Genomic DNA, 26,239 nt, shown 5'->3' on the forward strand with positions numbered 1-26,239 from the left:
ATTATTCTATTTTTGTCATGCCTCCATTAAAAGTGACATTAGTCCTTCAAGTGTTCTAGAAGCTTTAGAAAAACAATACTGGAAGACATTATCAGCACATGTGCTATTCTTCTTGGGAAGTGCAACACAGTGCAACAGTATGCAGTAGTGCTGAATAACTTCACAATACAATATTCCTTTAAATAAATGTACTACTGGGGTCAGTTTCTCACTATGCCCTACAGAGGATCCTGGTTCCTCAAATCATTCAATGTGTTGAGGGAAGACACTGGCAAAAGCAATGTGTTCAGCAGTGGCCCCTTACTTATGTTTCAGAAACGAGCATCACGTGTTTCCATCATGCCTGCTACTGTATGTCAGCCTCGGCCATACCCCACCCCAACTGCTCAGGCAATTTTGTTGCTGTCAGATGGTGCAAAATGTCTGGTTTTCAGTTTAACAAAATGCAGCAAGGTTGCCTGCCTTCCTCCTTGTTTGGCAAACTCAGAAGGTGTATATATTAGAATGAATGGAACATATTATCCCCCCTCCATTTTAGTGAGCTCTGCTGCCTGATCTGAGGTGCTTTTCATTTTGAGTCCTAAAGCTCACATCTCCTCAGGTGCTTTGGGATCTTTGGAGTGAGGGACAAAGTACTTATAGAGTCGTCTTTGGTGATGCTTCCTTTGAGAACTCTGCATACTTAAGCCCTGCTTCTGATCTGATTTGCACCAGGATAAATTAGGAGGAACTCCATTGAAATCAATGGAGTCACACTAGTGTAACACCAATGTGAGATCAAACTCAGACCCTTGCACTCAGTTATGCCGAGTGAAACCCTTTACTTTGGCAAAACTCCTACTGAAGTCAAGAATAAATTTGCCAGAATGAGGATTGCAGGACCAGGCTTAACTGTCTTCAGAATTCTGTTCATTACAGGCCTGCTCCTGCAGATCTGAGACCAGGAAAACTCCCACTGATTTCAGTGGGAGTTTTGCCTGCAGTAGGATTTCAGGACGGGTTCTGATGTGTGCTCATACAGGTGTCTGCTCTCACTTTGGCAATTGTAGGCTTCTTTGGTGCGAAATAAAAGGATGTAGGATTCCCTGAAAATTGCTTTCTGAATGAAAATCAATATTGATAGGAAAAAAATTATAGGATAATTGAAAGGGGAAGAGGAAAAAAATGTGTATGGGGGGTTACCCACTGGAGCTGATTCTTTTCCCAAGTGGCAGTGGCTATTAGAACGTCCTTCTGTTCTTTGGCAGCAACAGCTGCTTCTCTCCTACACCTGTCTGCAACTCCATTCTGTTCCCTCCCTGTCTGTTTCCCCTGACATCTTTGAAGGTGTTAGGAAAAGGAGCACATGAGCATATCAGCAGCTATAGGTCAGAGTCCCACTTGAACATCTGCAATTGCCTTCCTGCCTCTTGGTGCTGCTTTGAGTTCTGCTACAGCCATCCCCAGAGCAGCACCAGTGCTCCTGCCTCAAATTAAGTCTTTTTATTTTTAAAAAGAGGGTTTTTATCCTCAAGCCCCAATTATGGATTTGTTACATTTAAAGCTGTGCCTATCACCTAGATACTGCAATGACGACAGGATACTTACTATAGGTGCCTGAATACTTTAGATTGATAAATTTCTTTAAAAGAAAGTGAGGGGCTGGGGGTGGCAGCATCCCTTTTTACAGTGATCAGAGAAAAACTGTGTCCCTTTCTTGATTGTTGTTCTTAAGAGCACTTCACTACTCCCTGGCCTCTTGTTTTCTCTGTCTGCCAACAAGTTCAGTAATGATAGTCACACTTGCTCAATTGTTGCAATTCTGTATAGCTGTTTGATCTTTTCTGAACTCCAGATTATAGTGAAATAAAGCGATTCTGCCCAGGACCAAGACCTGTTGAGACAGGCTTCAGAAGTGCAAGAGATACCTGGCATCTTGAAGGGATCTTTTCAATTTGAAAAATTGTATTTGTCTGACTTTTTTTTTAAACTTACTATTGTCACAAATAACACCTATGACTAGTATAAATGAAAGAGGGGGGAAATGATTTTTCTAGTTTGTTTTGCCTGTGCATTTGACAGCACTTTGTGACTAGGAAATTTCACAGTGCTTGTTGCGTACACCCAGATCCTGTAAGCTTATCAGTATTGGGCTGACTTCTGTATGAAGCACCATATTCCTGGGTCTTGCTGTGTACAGTAGTTTGCAGCATAGGGGCCATATGATGCAGATAGTTGTTTGTGTGAGTCTTTCAGAAAGCACCAGGAGAAGAAGTAAAAAAGGGAAAAAAAAAACACTTAAGAAAATGTGCTTGTGAAACCACAACAATTAGCAGAGGGAGCTAGGGTTGGGCATCTCACCATTCCAAAAATATTTGGTTAACTGACCAGTCAAATATTCATCAAGTAATGTAAAAATGGTCAAATAGTTTAAAGCACTAATTTATTTGAACAATAACAATAAGACTTGTGGTCTTCAATAGGCTTAGCTTAGGGAGATACTTATGCCTAATTGAAAAACACAGCTTACTTAACTGAATTAATTCAACTCCATTTTTTTGTTTTTCACATTTTTTTAACTTCTAAAAAATGAAAGAATGGTGCCATGATATACTCAGAAAGGCGCACTGCCTACATGAGGGCATTCTCGCTGGAATATCTGACAATATTTGATTATGATAAAGAAATAATAGACAGCTAATTGACATTATTTGACTTATCAATTGACTTGCTTGCCTGAAACTACAACTTTCTCTTTTAATTGACTAAATTTCAACTTGACTGTCTCATTTAAGCCTAGAAGATATAGACAGACATTTTCAATATATTATAATATATGCAACTGGTGCTCATGAAAGGTGCCACATTCACAGCACTGGGAAACTGAGCTCCTCCCTAGTTATCTTCAAACAAATGCAGTACAGCCATAATGTAAAGACAATCACCTCTTTGGCTGAGGCCACAGAGAGCCATAAATCCTTCAGTGAGCTCCATGTGGGTGGAACCCGGCACCCACACAGAGCTTATTGTAGGATCCTGGTGTGTCAGAGGGGAATTCCGTCTCCCTGTCCATCCCTCTCTGATACTGCCAACAAGAGTGCTTGTTTTTTGATGCCTGTACCCCAGGGACAATTGGCCTGAGACAGCAAAACAGCTGTCACATGTTAAGTACTTTCTGTCACTACTGGTGACCTAGAGGTGAAAGGCTTCATATCACATTACCAGTTCCCATAGCCAGCCATTCCCTGGAGTCTAGGGTACAGCTTTTAAACTTCAGTGAATGTGGTTTCAGCAGTGGAATGAATGTGCCTAATCTGACTGTTTTAATAAAATAAAAGTGGTAATATAGTTCTTACTTCCAGGGTTACTTGTGCTGATTAAGAAATTTGCAGATCAGTTTTAATGAATTTTATACTATCTGTTGAAAATACACCATTTTGCTTCTAGTGGTTCCTATGTTTAGCAATCACCCTGTCTTTGGATAGAAATGGATGATGTTACCATATCTATTGATGATAACATTATTTTGGTTAAATACTTAATAAAGATCTATTCTACAAAAAGTCTGTCTGTCTGTCTATCTATCCCCTTACTGAAAAGTCTAGCATAGTAAGAACACCCAAGGCCCAATGATGTTATACAGTCTTTCACTGATATGAAGACCATACTGTCCCCTTTCTAACACAGAGATTACTCTTAAATAAGCAAAGATCTAATATTAAATAATGTAAAAATATCACCAAAATCTGTTATAGAAAAATTAATCATTTTCCCTGGATGTTTTGGATTTGATATTTTTTTTCATTCAGTAAGATTATTTAACTTTCTCTTAACCATTTCAATGAGTTTCAGAAAACATCTATATTCACTTTTACAAGAAATGCAAACTTCCATTGGTTTAGAATAAAAATGCAGCCTCCTTTTTAAACCCTTTGTGTAAAAGGAAAGTTCTTGTTTCTAAATAGACTGGTCATATTTGTGCAATCCTACTGCTTTGGAGGTAGCATCCTTCATATTTAAGTATTACTGTGTGTGTGTGTTATTACCAAAAAGAGAACTAGAGCATAATGCATTTAAGACCCAGTGTAAGCCAAAAAGTTAATGCGGGGGGGAGAGGGGAATAGCCGGGTTCCTACCGCTAGCATAGCTGGATCTCAGGGGAGAAAGAAGAAGGCGATTTGAGTATTTTGTGGGTGGCGGTGGTGGTTTTAGTAAGTAGGGGTGTTTAACCGACCACCCTAACCTTTAAGGACAAGTCCAGGAGCTCATCCATCCCAGTGCAAACAGCAGTGCAGGGAGAGCTAGAAGCGGACTTACCCGGCATAGCGGTTGTTGTAGAGGTAGCTGTGCACTGGCACCCAGGTCTTTAGGACGAGCAGACAAAGCGGCAGAAGAGCAGCTCTCCGGCCAGTGGGAGTCACGGGGAGGTTCATGGTGCGAGGAACCAGGGATGCAGTTGAGCGCCCCGCTGCCGCTGCCGCAGCCGCGCCGTGTCCAGGTGGCTGGCAGCTCCCGTGCACACAAAGCAGCAGCCCGCGCCGATCTCCTGGGCGGGAGGGAGGTGTCGCTGTTCTGCACCAGTAGCTAAGCTGAAGAAGAAAGTTGCGGGTAGGAGGCTGCCTGTCGGCGGCAGGAGCCGCGTCGGGCTGTGGCTGGGACAGGAGAGGGGCACCAGGCACGGGTGAGCTTGGCAGGCGCCCGCCCGTGTGAGCGGCCCCAATATGCCGCTGGAGTCCGACCTCCAAGGGGAGGATGCGCAGCCACAGCTGGGGGGGGGGAGGGCAGAGCAAGAGGGAGGGCTGCGGCCGGGGGTGGGCGATGGCCGGGGGCTGGTGGGCGGGCGAACAGCTGCACCCGGTGTCCCCCGCTGACAGCCTCCCCCTGGGATGTGAGTGTGCGTGGGCCGGGGGCTCCCTCCCTCCACAGATCTAAACGGCCTCCAGTCGGGGTGGTGCCGCCGGTGGAGCTCGTGTCCCACCGCCGCCAGCAGGTACCGGGGAAAGGCGCCTGCCCGTGGCACAAGCTGACCCCGGCATTTGACACTTTCACGGGCGCTGCCTCGTGCGGGTCACGCCAGGGCGCTGCTGCCGCCTGGGCCAGGCAGGGTTAGTCCCCCCCGGGCACATGCTTTGCAAAGCTCCTGTAGGCACGGTGGCATTTCAAAACGTTGCTGGGACAAGAGCCTCTTTCCGGCGGTGAGCAAAAGCATTTGGCATTTCGGTCAAAGAACAACATGATCTGCTTTGTTAAAGCAACCGGGAAAGCCACCGGCCCTGCTTTTATTCTGTGCCTAGCCTGTCAAAGCACCAGCCTAAAATAAATCGCCCCGACACAGGAGCAATGTGTGGGGTTCTGTTACTCCGGGACAGAGCCGAACCGTATACCGGTACTTACTTTCGGCAATAGCACGTGTTTTATAACCGGGCATGCCTGACTGCCGGCTCCCCACACCTTACTCGGCGGGCTGGGGCTGGCACAAACGAATCCAGCAACTCTTGGCCCGTAAAAGAGAGAGACGGTTAACACGCGATAAGTGTCATTGCTGGAGATTATTTCAAGAGCTCGTTAGTCCTGGAGAGGAGTTGGATCAAAGAAACGTCCATAAAATGTCAATAGTGGAGAAAGGTGATGAGAAGTGGTGAAGGAGAGAGAAAGATGCATTGCACAGTTGTAAGTGCTACCGAACACCTGGACTTGAAAGGTGCTGGAGTCCAGGAGAGAAACTACAGTAATAAAATTAATAGAGCATAGCCGGTTTTTAAATAGTTTTAGTCCTCGAGTCCCCCAGCCAAATCTTTACCATTACACTTTCCTATACTTTGAACTGTTTTTTTTTCTCCTTTGTTGATGTTTGAAAGACCCACGCAAACGGGAAATTCAGTGGAAACTGTACACACAGGGCTATCAAATGCACAGCACAAGCAAAGAAAAAAGAGAAATATTTTCCCCTCAAATCTTTTTCATTTATAGAAATCTCAGAGGTTCCTTGCAAAAATATTAGGTAAAAAGTTCATTCTGAAATGGAACAAATTGACCGTGTGTCTTTATACAAGTCAGTATAGAAATATTAAAGGGATCACAAAGTGCTTCAAAAATACTGACTCCCCACAGCTCTGAGATCAGTAAGAGCTATAGGGGCTAAATAATAAAACCAGTCAAGATTTGTTCATGAGAGAAACGCTGTTCAATTCCTGTTAATGTTTCATTGGGAAAGGGGGAACTTTTTGAAAAGAATTGTATTAAATCGTGCACACTTTGTGCTCGGTGATTGAAAGGCAAGTTAACATTTTCCTTTGTGTCCTTCCAGGGTGGCACTAAATCCGAGGCTAATCATATGATAGAAGTTAGAGATGAAAAAGACCGATTAGGTCATCTAGTCCATCTCTTTGCCAATGCAGGATTATTCCCTTTTGTGCATTTACCAGTGTTCATCCATTGAGCCGACTGTAACAAAACAGTATCCTAGCTCCTGCACAAAGGCTCAGATTCATTTCTGCTGTAACTCTTCTGTTTTCAACAGTTTTAGCAGTAGTGAATTTGCGTGTGTTCTCTTACCTCTCAGCATGTGATATTGCATGCCTCTTGGCTACATTACTTTACATCTCCTACAGACAAATAGACACCTTTTCTTGCAAGTCCTTGCATTCATTTTGTAATAAATACACAATTTTCTAATATGCTACTTGCATGTGGTACCAATGGGTAATATAATTTATGCATAACCATTTTAATAGCGTTACTTGACCATTTTATTGGGCCACATTTTGATTTGAAAAATCCCCATTCTGCTTATTATTAACTTTTGTATTGTAGTAGTGCCATAGACCTTAGGCAAGAGTGGTACCCCACTGTAGTAGATGTAGTAAAAACATTCTCAAATACATGGTCTATTCCCCAAAGAGCTTACAGTCTATTTTGACAAATAGGGACAAATTCAGAGGTGATTTATATGGTGGTGTAAACTAAATCTCAGTAAATTGGGGTATCTTGTATGCTGTGGAACATGAAAGGACAATATTACAGCAAGAAAAAGTAACTCACTTTCTTACACTCTCCTGTTAGTCATTTTTCTTGCTACATCTCCTTCCCTGTGCCACCCCCACAGAGTTTAAGTAATACACAAGTTTACCAAAGTGTAAGCAATATAACATGTTTGCTACTCTCATACCAAAACCTAGGCTTCTAGTTCTAGGGTGAAATCCTGACTCCACTGGACTTTTGTTAATGACTTCACTGGGCTGGGGACTTCATCCCTAATGTTTATCCTTTTGGAGGTATCTTTCTGCAGCCCTCTCTGAAGTACAGTGTAAGAGGATATGACAGTTAAATTTCAAAGACAAATAAGAGAGATGAAATAACACTAAGGGAGAATGAACATTTAAAAATTAACTCCTAGTAGCTGTACACTGCAAAGGGTAATACAATCTTGCATGTTTAACATGTATTTAAAATGTATATCTTTCAGCATTGTGGGATAGCTGGGAGAAACCATGTAGCTGAAAAATAGCAAAACTAGCCAGAATAGTGATAGAACTATGGATCCCCAGGCTGAGTATATTCCTGTACTGCCTTCAGAGACTTACATCAGTTCAAAACCAAGTAGTGAAAACTGGAAGAGGGAGCAGCTTGGTGCTAACCATGTCTCCTATCTTCAAACTGTCCCAGGGCTTGTCTACATGAGAAGGTGGCACCAATTTAACTAAATGTGTGGGTTTTTTTCTTTTTAAACCAAATTAGTCAAAGCTGCTGCAGAACAATGGATAGACACTCTTACTTGAGTTTAAACCAGGCTTGTTTAAATGGATTAGGAAACTGTTTGTTAAACTGAAATAAGGCACTCTTAAATTGAAATAAGAGTCCACAAAAGGGTTTTCATGGCTTAACTACATTTCTTAAAAATAAATAAATAAATTAATTAACCAGTGCAATTTTGTTTTATATACGAGGCTTTTGTTTCTGTTAAGAAAGACAAGTGGCCAAACAGTCCTTAATGAGTGAGTGCAACTCCCAGTTACTTTAATGGAAAACTGCCCACATATTCTAGAGTTGAATTTAGCCAAAGACCAAAAGGACACTACGTAGGAATGCAAGGCCAGGGTTAGTGGGACTGGAGTCAGCTGACCTGTGTCAGGGAACCCTGGGCTTAAGCATCTACACTGCATTTGAACCCTGGGTTAAGCATTTTCTGACCCATGCTCATAGGTGCGGGAACTAGGTATGCAGGGGGTGCTGCAGCGCCCCAGGCCCATGTCCCTGGCTCCACTCCTGCCCCCGCCTGGGATCCCAGCTGCTGGCCCTGGGCTCCGTGCCTGGGGTCCCGGTTGCTGTCCCAACACCTACCCCCAGTGTGGCTCTAGCCTCAGCCCCTTACCCCATCCATGTCCCCCCCCCTTCCCTGAACCACAGCTCAGGTGGGGGGAGGGGATGGGGAGCACAGACAGGGATAATGGGGGGGGCACAAGGTGAAAAGTTTGAGGACCACTGCTTTACAGTTTCCTTAGCTGGCTTTCAGCACCCCCACTACAAAAAGTGTTCCAGCATCCCTGCCCTTGCTTGAACCTAGGGCTCTGGCATCCACACAGCAGTACACAAACCTGAGTCAAAGTAAACATATCCTAAAGTGCCTAGCCCCTTCCCTCCCCTCCCCTCCGTGTTGACACTCTATCCCTAGGAACATGGTGCACTGTGGGAAAACTCTACTGCCCACCCCCGGCCGTTTCCTAGCTGTGGTGGTGCTATTGTTGGACTCAGGTGCCCATAAGGAGCTTATGAATATCTAAGCAGCATAATTAGTTCCTTTGGGGGCTGTCTCAGTAGCACGACTGAAGTTTGAGAAACTTTAGAAACAAATGTTATGACAATGTTCATCAGATACCCTGTGTGTAACTATGTTATGTCTGCACTGCAGTCTAGCTGCATCAAAGCTAGCTCAAGTAACAATAGCAGTAAACCCACAGCTGCTCAGATTAGCTTGGCCTCCCAAGGGACCTTGGATACATACTCAAGCAGCTGCATCCTGTGGTACCTCTGCTTCCCAGCCACTGTTACTTGAACTAGCTTAGATCAAAGTTGGTTCAGGTATGTCTACATGTGCTGCAGTTACACCTCTGGATTTGCAGTGTAGACATACCCTTAGCTTTACAAATTCTCTTCCTTAGTGTGCAGGCAAGTTTTTAGCCTTGGCGGGAATGCTGTGTTGTGGAGTTTTGTTTTGTTGATACCGTTTCTGTGAGGGAGGTGTGGCATGCATTAGGAGAGTTTGCTTTTTGTTTGCCTAGAGTCAGCAGAGTTGTTCCCTGGGTATTTGTGGCGCTGAGCATTCAGAAAGAGGTGGTCACAATGGCATATGAGCAATAACCTCTTTTCCATGAGTGGTGGAAATATGTAAATTAACAAGTTGCAGTAAGACTATATGGTTTATACCCAAACTCTGCATCATGGATTTCTCCTCCAATAGGAAGCAGACCCACAAGGGCCTGACATCTGCTACCATTCACAGAGGGTCCACGACAACAAGGTTTCCCAGATGTGGTGTTAATATTTCCAGCCCAGTGGAAAGCCAATTTTTTCCAGCATTCAGGCATTTTTCTAACCTTTCAATCCTAGTGAAAAAAAATCAAGCGTGAAAATACCAAAAGAATTGTAAGTGTTTCTTCCACTTCCCATTCAGATCATGTGTCTATTGTTAACAACAATACTTTGAATATTTATAGCATTTTTTCTCCTGGGATCTGTAAGTGCTCTAAAATCACTAGGAAACTAGGCCTTGTCATCTTTGTGAAGTTAGTATATTTGCATCTCTTCACAGAAGGGGAAACTGAGGCACGGGGATTTACTCAACGTCAGACAAAGTCTTTGAAAGATACAAGAATAGAATCCATGTCTTTTGACACAGTCCTACGCTTTAGCCACTAGACCATACAGTCTCCTGTACTTTGGAGTGGATTGTATTCTTAATCTGCAATGTGTACAAATTATCCCACATAATCGTTTCTACAAATATTTCTTTAAAAAGACCAACTTTTGGCTGCTCACATTCAGACTCAGGTAAGTTTTAACCTTGATTTAGTTTGGTATATAAAATGCTTCAAATGGGCCCAATCCCCCACCTCCATACTGTGTTATGCAATCGCAAAGACTGTGCTCAAGATCTAATTTTCTTGTTTGCAACATCAGGGGGATGCACTTCAGTGGGTTTCTAGCTTAGGGAAGAAAGGAAAAAAAGGAAAATATTTGCTTTGAGATACCATAAGAATTCTGAATGACTTTTTGAACTAGTGAACATCTATGGAAGTTCCATAGAAGTTACAACGCATAAAAGAGGATAGGTGTTGATTTTTATTTATATAATCTAGTGGTTACCACATGTCCATATGAAACAGGCATTTCTGAAAGAATAAATTCAATAAAATACTGTTGTGTATGACTTATCAAACAACTCATAGCTGCCAGGGTTTTTTAGAGGACCATCATTATATTGTTGATTATTTCTAGAAGGAATAGAAACATTATGTATAGTATTATAATAAAGATAAGGGAAAATGAAATGCCCTCTCAGATGTTAGTCTGTCAGCTGCAGTTGCAGGAAAAGTTTTTTTCAAAATTGTTTATCATCATCTGGTTATCTTACATTTGTGCTTGAAATGATACCTCTGTTCTCTTTCAAGCTAACTATAAGTAATTGGGCACCAGGCATTTCAGATTTGTACATAATTTATGTACAGAAAAATAGAGCTACATGGCTCTATCATTCAAGTTCTGAAAACATGTTGTTTTGCTCCTGGAAGCTGGTGCACAGCTCTGTAAAGTTTCCAGTCTTGGTGAAATGGGAAGGAAGAAGTGTTCCTGGTCCAGAAGAAGTTCCAGATATTGACCACAGCTGGAGATGGGACATCGGATGGGTGCTCAGTGCTCTGAGGTGGTACAGAGAATCCTCTTTCTAAGATACCTGACTTTTGTGTGTTGCTCACATGCTCAGGATCAAACTGATCGTCAGATTTGGGGTTGGGAAGGAATTTCTCTTCAGGTCAGATTGGAGGGGACTGTGTGTGTGGGTGTGTGTGTGTGTGTTGTTGTTTTTTTTACCCTCCAGCATGGGGCATGGATCTCTTGTTAGGATCATGTAGGTATATCTCACCTAATCAATTCCCTGCCATTGCAGGGGTCTTTGGCATTGGTTCACCTCTGTCTCTCCTGTTCTGTCTGTGGTGCACAACAATTTAGTTTCTTGCAGACTGAAATGCTTTGGTCTCATTAGTTATTGGGCTCAGTATTGTGGTATCTGGGTGAAATGTAATGGCATATGATGTACAGGAGGTCAGACTAGATGATCCAGTGGTCACTTCTGACCTTAAACTCTATGAAATCTAAGCTTTCAGAGAGAAAATACTGTAAAATTTTCTGCCTAACATTGTTTGCCTCTAGTGTAGACAGGGTCTTAGTCACCAATTCGTTGTGTATCCCTCAATATATATTTTTAAAAACTATAATATTTGCAGCACTGAATTTTATTTTCATGTGAATTGACTTTAAAAAACCTAAACTTAGAAATGCACATATCCACCTGTATGTTGGTGGGCAGTTTCACTGGCCAGGAAACGGAATTAAAACATCAACCATTCATCCTTTTAAGACCCTTTCCTCAGACCCGTTTGATTATTCACAAAACAAAGGCAAATAAACTGGAAAACACTAGACAAGAAGATAATTTCCAGGGGCTTTTTCCACTTTGGCCAGTGGGGAAAGATGCTTAGTTGCTATTTGATCCAGCTTCCCTTTCCTTTTACACTCCACCCCAAACAGTCATGTGACAGGTAAAGCTGCAAGCCTTTACTGACTGCAGCATCTTTAAAAATCAGTTTTCTAGATACCATCCTCCAAATCCTAGCTAGTGGGTTACTGTGTATTTGGGATAGATTACATGATACAATTCAACTGAGTACACATTCAGTTTAATATTTTTTTTATTTATACACAGTACCTTTCATCTGGAAGAATCCCAAAACATTACTATATACAACATCTAGGGAGCATGATCTCAGCAGAAAAGTGCAGCCAATTCTGGGGTAGAACTTGCTCAATTATTTTGATTTTAACATAGTGGGAGCATTTGCTAGGGATACTGCAAACCTTTTAAAACAATAGCATTGCTATCAGTACTTCTAAAGTCTGCTTTCCTGCTACAATTTAAAATTAGTATACCCTACAAGCCTTGAATATATTGTAACTCTGTCAATGCAGAGAACCTGGCTCTCCTTTGCCCTGGGATATCAAGTGTCAATATGCTGGAATTATGGACACTTTTCTCTTGGCAATCACTGCCAACCAATGTCCTGTCTTAATCAAGGTTTAAGACAAACGGGCTTGGTGGCATATCTGAACTGACAGGGGACATACATAGCCTTTAGTGCTTATTGGAAGTGTTGGTCAGAATCCCATTTTGCCGCCTTCAGCTCAATTTATCTGTGAAGCAAAGAGACTGTCATAGCAGATTGGCTCAGATGGACACTCCTACTTCCAGGGAAATGGAGTTTACATCCACAGATATTCTAAGAGATTTGTCAGAAAGGTTGGGATGTGTGACAATTGGGATATGGTCATCTCCTGACCATAGGCATTGCCTCCTTAGTCAGGATCTTCTAATCCAGGGGCTGAGTCAATCTGACAACCCCGAAAAATTGAATAGCTGGAAGATTCAGCACCATCAGTTCTTAGCGAGGAGATTGCCGAGAGCCTGACTCAGTCAGAAGTTTCCTTTCACTTTTCTCACGTGGAGAAAGAAGAGAATTGGTATTTTCTTCACCTCCCTTCCACGCATCCTCAAACTTTTGCTGTCAGGGTTCAAGAGACTTCAAGGTGAATTATAGGGAAGTGAATGTTTGGGCAGTTTCCTCAGTTATGTAGTGCTGTGTAGCAGAGAAATTGGATCCCATCTATTTGCAAAGTAATTGTGATATATTCTACAACCACTTAAACAGACCAATTGCTCTACAGTGGGAATAATGAGCTTTGATTATGTATATCATTACTTCATTTGAACCTATGAGAGGGAATATCCCCTGAATCTTCTCAGTTTATAAATAAGAACTTTTAGTGCCCATGACTCTGGTCCTAGGGTGGATGAGCAGGTTGTTCCATGTCACCAACAACAGAGTTCTGTTTTGCCTCTCCCACCCTTTAATATAAACTTTCAAGTTAATGAACACATTCTAGTGTATATAGGTTTTTATTCTGTGATCATCACTGTAGTATCTGAGCACCTTCCACTAATGCATTAAGCAATGTGAATATACATATGTCATGTGGTGTTTGTTCTCTCATCCTCTCCCCAGAGGGAGAAGCACACACAGTGGAGTGTCTTGTTCTGGTAGGTTTTCTTTTTTAAAATATAAATATAACTGTAACGGGGTTCACTTACCACTTTGATGCCTCCTGCTGGCTGTCTTGGGAATTATCTCTGCTCCCTCTTCCGGTGGTGTCTTGCCACCATCACTCCTGCTCTGGGACCCACATCTCTCCAGGGACCACAGCATCCTCTTCAGCGACACAGCTCTCTGACCGTACCACCCACTGTGCTCCCCCCTTCTGGGGGACCTGCATTCTGCTGTTCAGCCACTTCCCTTAGTGGCAACTGCAGCAGAAAGTCTGGCCACTTCCACGTGGCCCAAGCATCCTCTTTGCCCTTGCCTCAGGGCCTCAGCCTGCAAACCCCAGCAGCCTATCAGGTGCTGTCTCTCGCTCCCCCAGTCCCTGCTTGCAGCACTGCTCTGTCCAGGGTGCTGGCAGTTCTTTCAGCCCTTCAGAGACAGTCCTTCCTCCCTGGGCTCCCAGCAGAGAACTGCCTTCCGCTGCCCCCTTATTATAGGCCTGCTGGGTGGCTCAGCCTTCCCCCTTCCTGATGCTGCCTGCTGCCTGCCCCCCCCTGCTCTACCTCTATTAGAGCCCAGTGTGTGGGGCAGGGGCACAACTGAATTACTGTTACTATATGTTTGTTAGAGAAGGCAAGGTCAAAGAAATATGACTTGCATTTGGAGCAGAAAGTAGTGAGGTTTGTGATGGTCCTTAGTTTCTGGGGGCATTCATTCCACAATCTTGGACTACCTCCAGAGAAGGTTTTGTCTCCCACATGAAAGAGCTTTACTCTTATGGCTGAGAGCTCCAGTGTGCTAGAGGAGAAAAGCTGTCGACCATGGTCTTTGTTCAAGAGCTTTATATGGTCTTTTAGGTATCCTGGGCCCAGGCAATGGAGTTCCATGAAGATAAGGCTGGAGACCTTGAACTTGATTCAAAATTCTATGGGAAGTGAGCATAGAGAGCAGATGACAGGTGTATTGTGCTCATGGTAGCCTGTGTTGCTGAGATGTTCTGCAGCATTTTGTATTAGCTGGAGTTTCCTAAGTGCTGAAGGCTTCATGCCTGGGTATATTGCATTGCTGTAGGCCAGCCAATAGGTGATGTAAACATGAATAACTGAGGCTAGGTCTTCATCTGTCAGGAGTCAATGGAGTCTCCTAGCCATGCAGAGATGATATAAAGCATTATTTATGGCCATTGCTATGTGGGAACTCAGCATCAGCAGGGAATCCAAGAGTACTCCTAGACTATGGATTGAATTGACCAACTGTGGGTGTGAACTTTCAATGAAAGGAGACTGCACTGTGGCTGCCCAAACTCTGCAAAACACTTTCCTCTGCCTACCAGCATCACCTCTGTTTTTGCTCAGGTTCAGCTTCAGCCAGCTGTTCTTCATCCATGAGCTGATCTCATCCAAGCACTGGGCCAATTTAGTTGTAGTGGTGTGGTCCTATGTAGTGAAAGAATAGGTAGAGCAGTGTGTCATCTGCATCTTGCTAGCACTTGAGTCCATGTAATCTGACCAGTTCACTTAGTAGTTGCATGGAGATGTAGAAAAGGACTGGAGAGAGAATCAATCCTTGTGGCACCCCACAGTGAGAGGTCTGATGGTGGAAGTGCAGTTTCTCATCACTATTCTTTGGATGCATCCGGCAAGGACTCACATCATTTTAGCATGTAAGTCTGGACTCCTGCCATTTCTCTCAGGCGATAAATCATATATCATGATTAACAGTGTTGAATACTGCAGAGAGCTCCAGGGGGATGAGAATGGGTGTCTCTTGTCCATCCAGGGGCATAATTTGCTATGGGGCAGAGGAGACAGTTGTGGGGATGCTGACACAACTTTGTCTGTCCCCCTCCACCAAGGTTCTCTGAAATGATGCCTCTGCCTCTATCCATTGCCAGCAGGAGATCACCCATTAGTAAGGCTAAGATTTTGTCATGGTTATTTTTAGTAAAAGTCTTGGACAGGTCACAGTCAATAAACAAAAATTCACAGAAGCTGTGACCTGTGACTTTTGCTGCTGCGACTCCATGTTTTCCCCACCACTGTGTTGTCTGGAAGCTGTAGGGTGCCCCCTCCATCCACGGAGGCTGGGAGCTGCAGGGTAACTATATTTCCCAAAGAGAAAATGGGACACCCCAGCCGCTCGCCCGAGGTGTCTCCCTCCCCTGCATGAGGCTGTCACCTGCCGCTGGAACCTTGAGGAGGGCCCCCTCAGGAGAGTTACCTGTCCCTGGAACTTTGCAGGCCCCCCCCCATCGCTGATCGCTGGAACCCCACTGGCTGCCAGCTCCAGAGTCCTGCAGCCCCTAGGGCTGAAGCAGAGAATGTCAGGGAGGTATCTGGAAGTCACAGATTCTGTGACTTCCATGACATAAACATAGCCTTACCCATTAGTGTCACTAAAGCAGTTTCAGTTCTGTGTTCTGGCCTGAATCCAGATTGTGCTGGGTCTAGAATGCTAGCTGCAGTTAGATGAGCTTGTAGTTGGTCTTTTGCACATACAACAAGGTGTGAAACCTGCCTGACACTCATCACCCCACACTCACCCTACAGCAGTGGCTGTTGTCCTGCAGGGCTGGGCCTAGCTTCTCACTCCGGCCCATTTGGCTCTTGTTGCTCACAGATTCAGAGGAGGCTGCCACAGCATCACTTGATGCACATGTCCACACATGAAGCCCCACCCCTTTCTGATCCTGGTGCCACTGGATGTGGGGATTCACCTATTGAGCTGGGCTGGGAGGTGGGGTGACTCAGAAAATTGACTGAGGGCTAAGGCCCCTTTATCCATAGCCACTCACCACCAGACTTTGCAACTCACAAGAGAGAAAGCTTCATGCTCTGGAGGTGAAGTGGTGCTTAAGTTTAAAACTTCTCTTCTCTTAACTACTCAGCTGTTCAGGAAATGCAAGTAGATGTTCTTCTGCTTTGAAGTCTTTAGCAAGAGCAGAGTAGGAAACAGTTGCCTGCTGGGTAGAGGTTTAATTCCTACTGAGTTATCACCAACCCAATAGGCTGCTTCTGAAGTTTGTCAAATGTCACTTCTCTTGCAACATGACCATCTCATGGGCCTAAAGATCTGAGGTAGCTGCCTGCTATTGGATGGGCACTGCTGGGGCCAGAGCTGCTACAGGGGTTCAGGGCCTTCCATGGAACCCAAAGGGTCTACTAGGTTTGTGAGTGGCTTTTCCATAAGGGGAGCTCAACTACCACTCCTGGCACTAAGATGATGCTGGAGAATCTTCATGAGGGAATTCTTGCAGAGATGATCCAGGAAGAAGTTCCCTCCTGTCCTGTGGTTTTCACTGCAGAAAGGAAGGATCTGTCTCCCCATTGCCTTAACTGAGGCCTGGTCTACACTGAAATAGTATATCAGCATAGCTATGTCAGTCACAAGTCTGAAAAAAACACACCCTTAGCTATGCTAACATAACCCCTAGCTGTGTGTACACTCTGCCAGTAGAAGTGACAGAACAAGGAGCTATGGTCTCAAGTTGCAGTGGTGGAGGTCTAGGTTGGATATTAGGAAAAACTGTTTCACTACGAGGATGGTGAAGCACTGGAATGGATTACCTAAGGAGGTGGTGGAATCTCCATCCTTAGAGGATTTTAAGGCCTAGCTTGACAAAGCCCTGGCTGGGATTATTTAGTTGGTGTCGGTCCTGCTTTGAGCAGGGGGTTGAACTAGATGACCTCCTAAGGTCTCTTCCAACCCTAATCTTCTATGATTCTATGATAAGTGGGCTTCTGTTGACATAGTTAACTTTGGTTCAGGGAAGCAGTGTTGTTACCCCAACAGAAAAACCCCTTCTGTTGGTGTAGGTTGTGTCTACACTATGGTAGCTGTGTTGGTATAGTCTCTATAGTGTAGACATACCGTAAACAGTAAATTCTTAACTCTCCTCAGGATTAGACATTTATGGACTGTAAATTCTTTGGGGGCAGGCATTTGTTTTAGGAACCTAGAAACTGCCATATTGGATCAGATCCTGATCCATCTAACCCAGTATCTTTTCTCTGACAGTGTCCAATAATCAATGCTATATAGGAAGGGGCAAAAACCATGCAGTAGGCAGATGTGGGATAATCTGTCCCCTTGTCTCATCCTCCCATATTGGCTTAAGCCCTGAAGCTGGAGGTTTAATATCTTTCATACATGTAAGTTGGCTTCTGCTCACACATATGGCCTTTAATAATATTTTTTAAATAATTGTGGGATATGAAGTCAGTGGGTCAAATTCCTTTGTCCATTCAGAATAACTGTACTGAAATCAGTACAGTTACTGGGAGGTAACATTGGTGTTACAAAGCAGATTGTAGCCCTTGGAGAAACACACTCTCAGCTTTAAAAATATTGTTTAAAAAGCTGCTAAAGTAGATTCTGTTCCAGAACCCCTGATGCATTGTTCGGTCTGACCTTATAGCTGAATTTACCATGTTGCATCCAGCTTATTTAATTGGTTTAGGTGATCAAATATGAAAGCTACTTTTACTGGAAATAATGTACTTTAATTTCCTGCCATCTAGTGACAAACAATACACTTACATCTTTTACAGTTAGACACTGTATACTTTTGCACCAGCAAATATTAAACTGTATATTGCACAGTTTAGACAGATAAACAAAATCCTGCAGAGTCTGGTTTTCATTAGTGCTTAATGCCTTAGTGCAAGAAATAACATTCATGTATTTGACAAAAGAGCCTTTCTAAACCCATTGATTCTCATGTATGCATTAAAAATTTCTAGTCACACTTCAGACTGTTGTTTCCAGTTGCAACTTGGCATTGGAACAGACCTGCAGGTTTATAGCGAACCACGAAATAGGTTAAGAAATTGAATTGTGTCCATATATGATTATGATTCAAAATATGATTAACCCTGGCAAGTGTACGTTTATGTTGTATCCAGATCTTACTTGGTATATTAGAAATTGCACGAGGAAAAATCCTTGGGATTGTAGTAAATGGATAATACCTAGCTCTGGTTACAAGCTTTTCTTCAACAGTATTCAGCAGCCCTGCCTCATCTCAGGAAGAAGAAAACCTTCAGAAACAAATGAAAGAAATAAAAACTCTAAATTGCAGTGGAAACTATCTTTGTTTAATGATTCCACTGTCTGAACCACAGATGGCATGTTCTGGAGATGGAACAGCAGCATAACACTCCAGTGTTCCATATGGCTCTCTGGCATACTAGTGTTTGATACTGAATCTGCTGGCTTGCCAGAAAGCTCTGTGAGTTGATGTTGTGGGGAGGGGAAATAGGAGATGATCTAATGTTGCTGCTCAAGCTACCCACATACACACACAGAAGGCTTTGAGGTTGCTTTCTTAAACCATACAAGGCACATTAACTTTCTGTAGTGATCTGGTCTCTAAGCAATACACTTAATTTACCTTACCATTATTTTAATCTTTGCAGAGCAACTGTAGACACCTCCGTTTTTGAAGTCCTGATTTCTGAAGGATAGCGTTGAACATTTAGGAGAATTTCTCTCCAGATTTCCCTTTTTGCTGTAAAAAAGAATTCCTTCAAGCTGGGGGAAAATATCCCATACATGGGGCAAATCTTGGCTTTGTACAACTGGGTTTCCTTCTCTCCTCATCCATCTTTCTGCCAGATTGGTCTCATGTCTTCAAGTGCAAAAGGATCTACACAGAATCTGCCTGTGACTGGATGTATAAATCCTGTGCCAGGCAAGAACGGCTTAAGGAATTGCTCTGGGCTAGAGTGTGTCTGCTCTGCTGAAGCTGAAAGTCATGTTAAGAATGCAGGAGGAATTAAGACGGGGGTGGGGGGTGGAAGAAAGGAGAGAGCACAGCTCAGCAGAAGGCAGGTCTGTGAGGACAGCAGAGTGCTCAGCTTCACAGCTCTCAGGGAGAGCCTGGCAGAGAGCAGAGCTTACCTCCTTGCATGAGGGTATGTCTACACTACAAGCACCACAGCGGCACAGCTGCAGCTACACTGCTGTAGTGTAGGCACTTACTACAGTGACGGAAAGGGGTTTTCTATTGCTGTAGTAAATCCGCCCCCTCAGGAGGCAGTAGCTTGGTTGACAGAAGAACACTTCTGTCAGTCGAGCTGCATCTACAGTGGGGGTTTGGTGATCCCAAGTATGTCACACGGGGGGTGAAACTTTTCACAGCTATGTGAAAAGTTATGTGATATAGCTAGGTTGATCTAAATTTTAGGGGTAGACCAGGTTTAAGAGACGGTCCAAGTCCCCTGAGGTGAAGGAGGCTTTATCATATTCCTCTGCTGGTGAACCAGGGGAAATTGAGCCAGGCTTAGGCCTGTCAAAGGCTTCTCTGAAGGAAGAGAGGCCAGTGGCCCATCTGGGACTGACTGTCTATTTCCTTTCCCTTCATTTATTTTCCTGCTTTTAAGTTATTTGTTTGTTCCCAGAGTCCTGGAACAGGTAAGCATCCAGAGGGATTTGGCCGGAGGTGTGAAATTTCATCTCCTACAGAATGCTACTGAGTACCTCATTTGTGTAACCAGACCTGGAATAAGTATACAACCCTGTCAACACCCCAAGGGAGCATTGGAGAAGGCTCAGAACCATGACACAGCTATTCAGAATGGCAGCGGTTCTCAAACTTTGGGTTGGGACTCCAAAGTGGGTTGGAACCCCATTTTAATAGGGTTGCCTGGGCTGGTTTAGACTTGCTGAAGTCCAAGTCCCACCACCTGGGGCCGAAGCTGAAGCCCGAGGGGCTTCAGGTTACAGGTCCCCTGCCTGGGGCTGAAGCCTTTGGGCTTCGGCTTTGTCCCACCCAGGGCAGCAAAGCTTGGGCAGGCTCAGGCTTCGGTCCTCCTGCCTGGGGTTGTGTAATTATTTTTATTGTCAGAAAGGGGTTGCGGTGCAATGAAGTTTGAGAACTCCTGGTTTAGACAAGGCCTCCACCAGTAAATGTTACTATATCCTTATGATCTTAGTGTCAAGTTGTCTTGTATGATGTTATGTTGATCTTACCTGGAGGGTTAGCAGGAAGTCCAGTCCTACCTGATACCTGCAATGTTCCAATAAATACCTGTGATTCTATAAGTGAGTATTACAACTGGTTACAGCAGTGCTGTGATGAGGTATACAAACCCCACACTGGGGAACAAGGGGTTAAGGGATTATTTTGAACACAGCCAGCCCCACCACATCTGCAGCAAATGCTCCATCTGCTGGAGGAATTAAAAGGCAGGGAAATAGCTCATTTGAGTGCCAGAGTTAGAGGTGAGCAGACCTGCAACCCATAGCTGCAGCACAGAAGAGGGAATCCTAGGAGCCTGACACAGTTGCCCAAAGCGGCCCTCCTTGAGGGAAGGGAGGACCCACCCCAGAGACAACCGGAGAGGGAAGTATCTAGTGGATCTGAGACATTGGTAACCCCCTCTTACCTATTGTGGTTCAGGTTTCCCCACTAGGGGAAAGCCTTGGACTAAGCTGATCGTGTAGGCAGGATGGATGAGAGGAAAAGGCCCAGGAAGGGCAGCCTTGGTTGCCAGACTACTGGTAGCCCAAAGGGCCCAGGGTTGGAGCCTGGTGGAGAGGGAGGGCCTGGGCTCCCCTCCCCACAATACCCTTTGGAGTCAGGAGCTGCAGCCATGACCACTAGGCCACACAACCCAAGTGAGGACTGTTATAGGCACCTTCCCCAGCACCTCCTCTGCTCCCTGCCCAGGTCTGGCTTTGGGAGTGTGGGGCCAAGTGAGAGGGGGAGGCATAGCAGGAGAAGGGCAGAGTCCCCTCTCCCTTGCACCTGCAGGTAACTTTGGCAGGGAGAGCACAGTGGCCCTAGGCCAGGTACAGGATTGGGGGGCACTGGAGAAGTGCTGGGAGCAGACTTCCCTCTGCTCAGCCTATTAGGGGCATTGCCTGTGCCCCTCCCCTGGCTGAGGTGTCTGTGAGGGCATGGGAGCTCTGGGGGAAAAACTATGTTGTTGTGAGCCTCCCCTCCCTAGCTGGGGCTGGCCCAGTGGCACATGGTCCCTGCTTCTGTGGCCCCAGCCTCCCCAGGGAGGTAGGGCTGGAAGGCTCATCCCAGAGGCAACATGTGGAAGGGTCATGTGCCACCTCCTTTACATTGTGTCACCCCCCCACCCCCGTATCAGCAGGCACAAGCTGTCTCTGCTTATAGAGTATGTCTACATTGCATTTTAAAAGCTATGGCAGCAAGTTTCAGAGCCTGCATCTACAGATTCAGGCTTGTGAAGCTCATGCTGTGGTGCTAAAACAATGGTGTAGATGTGGCTCAGGCTGGAGTTGAAGCTTTGAAAGCCCATCCCTCTCCTTGTGCTTTAGAGACAGGATGGGATACCCCTGCATAGTTGTTTTTTTTTTCTTTTTCTTTTTTTTACATTAAGGAGGCTGTTCAATAGGGCTCTTCCTGTGCCATCTTGTCCAAGAGATGGCTCAAGTGAAGCAGAAGCTGCTGCACTGAATCTGGAACTGGCAATGCAGAGAGAGGCCTATCCTCAGTAGCAAGCCATGAGAAAAACCTGTGTGAAAAGTCAGTTTATAAATGGTTCATAACTTGCTGCTGAAGGAGGATAATAACTGGAAAAACTTATGGGCAAGATTAGAGGCAGAGTTCAAATGTGGAAGCAGAAATTGGGGATTCTTTAAAGGTATCTGCTGTTAATTCCCAGCCCTAGGGTGACTTCTCTATATCAGATGAAGAACTTCAAGAAATGATTGCTAGTGAAGGGGCTAAAAAATTGGAGGCGGCTCACAGGCATCCCTTGAGCAGATGAGTCTGTTTCCTGAGTGGGCCCCAAACTAGATGACACTTGCGGGTGATGTGGAGGCAAAAGCCATTGGTGATAGTATTGTCCACGCAGAAGAAAGCCACACCAGGAAAACTGGAAGTTGCTGATGCAGTAGGACCACCATCTGCAACTATTAGAAGGGGCCCCTCTGAAGAGCTGCCCAGATACCTGTTGCTATGTGTCTGGAGACATCGACAGCTGGAAACCACAATGCTGTTGGACTCAAGACCTGAAATAATCTGCTCCATGGTGAACACCCAGTGCTGAAAGGGAAGAAAATTTATACTGCAGGAGTTAAACTGGTGATGATTGATTATTAAGCAGTGCAGATGACAGCAGCAATCCAGCTCCCTCTGAATGTGGGGTCTCTGCATCTGAAACGGACTCTTGCTGTGGTGACCAGTATTTCTAGTGTTGCTGTACTAGGAGTGGAATTCATCTGAAGGCATCACGAGCACTCTTGGAGTGCTAATAGAACCCACCTGTCCCTGTGAAACACTGACAGACCCTGGTTGTCAGCGGGCGGGATCGAATCTGGTACTTCTGGAGCTTAGTGCATGAGTGTCTATGGTATGAGCTAAAAGTCATATGACTCTTAGCTAAGGCTGTAGAGCAGACTCATTAATCTCTAAGTGGTCTCAGTGCCACTAGAGGGGACCAAACACCAAACCCAGGAGGTGTGTGGGTTACACCTGGACAATATTCAGATATCCCTAGTGGATGTGGGTAGGAGGAAGTGTGGACCTTCAGAAGGAACTCTTGAAGACTTGGAGGTGCCTCTACCATGTCTACAGAGTGACAGAGAGGAACTGCTCCCTGTAATGGCAAAGAATAAAGTTGCAGTGAAGGCAGGACATCATGCAATAAGTGAACATTTTTGAAACTGCCCATATCCACTCAGGATTGTTGTTTAGCAGAACTGTGTCTCAAGCATGACCAAAGGGGGAGTTTTGGGAAAAAGCAATTAATATGACTGACTAGGAAGTACAGCTAGTAAAAAAAAAAAATCAGATCATGGGGATAGTATCCAGCAAAGCTAGTGTCTCAAAGCTTTTCACAGGGGCAGAGATCAAGAGCTGTAGAACAGCCCAGTCATTAAAAGAACTAGGGGTTCACTTAATAGAAGTGGCTGTAGAAGGCAATGAAAAGAAGCAATTAGAAAAGTGTCTCTTACAATATGCTAGTGTGTTCTCCCAGAATAATGAACAGCTTGGGTGATATGATCAGGTGCAATGCTGGATTTTGCTTTAGACACGGAGTGTTCCTGCAAGACAACCTCCCCTTCAGATTCCTCTGGCATATCAGGTCAAAGTGAAAGAAGCTAAATCACATGCCTGGAGGATGGCCTGACTGAACAATTTACATTACCTTGGGCACCCCCAGCTGTAATTGGGAAAACCCCACAGTGGTGGTTACTGTGTGGGCCAATGGGGCCTGTGCCCAGGGGCCCTGGCCAGTTTGGGGGCCCCGCAGGAGTGCCAGCACTCTGGATCTGCCCCCTGCTGCTCCTTTCCCCCCCATCCCTGTTCCTCTGCCCTGCTCCTCCTCCTCCTCACACTGAGCCCCACCCCTAGCCAGGCCAGAAGATGGATGGAGCCTGTGTAGAGAGTGAAGGAGTATATTCCACCCCCCCTTAACCCCCAGCATGGAGCTGGCCAAACCCCCCTCTCCCTTTCCCTCCCCTGCACAGAACTGGCTGGGCCCCATCTCTCTTCCCCCCCTCCCTCTCACGCAGAGCTGGCCCAAGTCACTTGCCCAAGCCCCCTCCTCCCCTGTTCAGGGCTGGCCAGAGCCCTGCCTATTGCCCCTCAAGACCCTTTTTTGGCAAAACTGGGCATTTGTCCCATTTGCTCTTCCCAACTAATTATCAGCTGGCAAGAGCAAATGGGACAAATGCCCAGTTTTGCCAAAAAAGTTGGGACATATGGTTACCCTAGGCCAGGGGTCCCCAAACTGTTTTGGTTGTGCCTCCTCTTACCTGGTCCACACCCCCCTGGGAGCTGGGGCCAGAGCTGGGAGTGGGAGCTGAGGCTCACAGTGGGGCTGGGGGCTGGGAGCAGGGCCAGAAGTGTGGCTGGGGCACAACCAGGAGCAGAGCCATGAGTGGGGTTTGGGGCAGGGCTGGAGTGGGGCTGGAGCAGACCTGGGGGCAGAGCAGGGATGGGTGACGCTCCCTCCCCATCTCTGGGTGGGGGCTGACCCAGGCCTTACTGCATAAACACACATCTTGAATGTTCCTCTGTGCCCCCCTAGTGAGGCACAGCCCCATAGTGTGGGGAGCACTGTCCTAGACTGTGGTAAAAGCCACCCAGGGAGCCTGGGTAGCTGTGGGGAGCCCATGGCCCTCCACCTGCCCTGGGCATGGGACTGAGGAGCTCCCCAGGGCAGATGGAGGGTCCAGGGCTCCTCACAGTGGCCCAGGATCCTTGGGCAGCTCTTACCCCAGCCCTGGCTTCTGGCTAGGCCAGGGGGGAGGTGCCTTGGGGGAAGGAGAGGAGCAGTGGGCAGGATCCCAATGTTCTTTGTGGCCAGTGCCCCAGTAAATCTTAATTCACATCTGTTTGACTACAGGAGACTTAATGCACTGATGGTTCAAGATAACTATCCACTTTCTCATGTAGTAGACACACTGGATAAAATGACAGGAGGAAATTATTTTAGTAATTTTCATTTGGTATCTGGATACCATCAGATTAAAGTGGCACCTGAGGCTTGAGGAAAAAACTGCCTTTGTTGTACTCTATGGACTGTTTCAATTCCACAGAATGCCTTGCGGACCCACGAATGCACCAGGGACATTTCAGAGGGTAGTAAAACGATCTAACTAATATTTTGAGAACTGAAGACATCCTCACATTTTTAGATGGCTTAATTTGTTTCCATATAACGTGGGCGGAACATCTGGTAGGAGTGAAAAGAATTCAAAAGCTTTTTAAGGAGTCAGGGTTTAAACTTGCAGGAAATAAATGTCAGTTTGAGAGGAGTTGCATCACCTTCTTAGGACATATAGTCCGTGAGAATGGGTTGGTACTCCAACCCCAGAAACTGAGCATTAGAAAGGACTGGAAGGCTCCTACCAACTTGGAAGAAATACAGTGGTTTGTAGGCCTCTATGGGTTCTCCAGGAGACTTGTAAAAAATGTGTACAGTGGGCAGTGCCATTATAATAGGTAACTAAGACTTTGTCTAGAAGGAGCAACACCAAAAAGCATTTGAAACACTGAAGGAAGGACTTCTAAAGCATGCTGTTTCAATTCCCAGATGCATCTCATCCATTCATGGTAACCTGATATTCCTCAAAGGTTGCTGTCGGATTTACAGTTGCACAAATTGATGTGCTTGGTAGCAAAGATTGGTGTCTGTTGGAGGTCACAAGTTAAGCAGGAGGGAAACCAAGTATTTAGTTATAGAACTGGAGTGCCTGGCTATTTTGGAGGCCCTCAAGGCCTATTGTCCCTATTTACTAGGGACAGAATTCACTGTGTATATCGACCACAGTGGCCTGCAGTTGCTTCTTATGAAGCACAGTCCAGAAGTACGCCTGTGGAGATGTATTCACAACTTCTCTGAATATACCTTCACAGCTCACCATAAACCTGGCAAGTAAAATGTGGTTGCAGATGCTCTCAAGCTGGTGAGGGAAGTGAGAATAGTCTTAGCATGGTCTTGTGAGGACATCTGGCAAGTACAGTCTAAGGACCCTGAGTTATGTTCAGTGGGACAACAGATCTATCAAAGGAGAGCCAGTCTGGGGAGGTTCAATGCAATTCAGGAATGATGATCCATTGATCTGGCTACCAACTTTCTCGTGTATGAAGATAACAGGATTGTCTTACCAGCAAGCTTACAGAGACTGGTACTGGAGAGTCGTCATGATAACAAAAGGTTACCTGGGGTATGAAAAGACACTGAGACAGGTATCTAACTGATTTCTTTCATCTGATCATGGATGCATATGTGAAGAACTGGGTACTTTCCTGTCTTACTCATCAAGAAGGGAACGTGCCAGCAAGAAGAGGCAGAACTCCTTTAGGGAAATGCCCCAACCTGGTAAGCCCTTAAAGTTCATACAGATTGATTGGAAAGGCCTATTATGAGAAACTTCAGCTGGAAATCATTATTTTATAGTAGCGT

The 26,239-nt window shown here is 45.2% G+C and overlaps 1 protein-coding gene and 1 long non-coding RNA gene across 2 annotated transcripts in view; one reads left to right on the top strand and one right to left on the bottom strand.

Moving 5' to 3' along the window:
* Nucleotides 1-4,412, bottom strand: part of CPA6 (carboxypeptidase A6) — a 117,024-nt gene extending 112,612 nt beyond the window's left edge. Inside the window, exon 1 of the mRNA XM_039525949.1 lies at nt 4,297-4,412. Within this exon, the coding sequence (XP_039381883.1) occupies nt 4,297-4,412 (116 nt within the window). The remainder of the gene's footprint in view (nt 1-4,296) is intronic.
* The window catches only part of LOC120398487, an 84,830-nt gene extending 75,270 nt beyond the window's left edge, over nt 1-9,560 (top strand). The window contains exon 4 of the long non-coding RNA XR_005594472.1: nt 9,437-9,560. This is a non-coding gene — a long non-coding RNA (uncharacterized LOC120398487). The remainder of the gene's footprint in view (nt 1-9,436) is intronic.
* Nucleotides 9,561-26,239: the final 16,679 nt, after the last annotated feature.

The sequence above is a fragment of the Mauremys reevesii genome, linkage group 2 (assembly GCF_016161935.1).
Source record: "Mauremys reevesii isolate NIE-2019 linkage group 2, ASM1616193v1, whole genome shotgun sequence".
Taxonomy (NCBI): domain Eukaryota; kingdom Metazoa; phylum Chordata; order Testudines; family Geoemydidae; genus Mauremys; species Mauremys reevesii.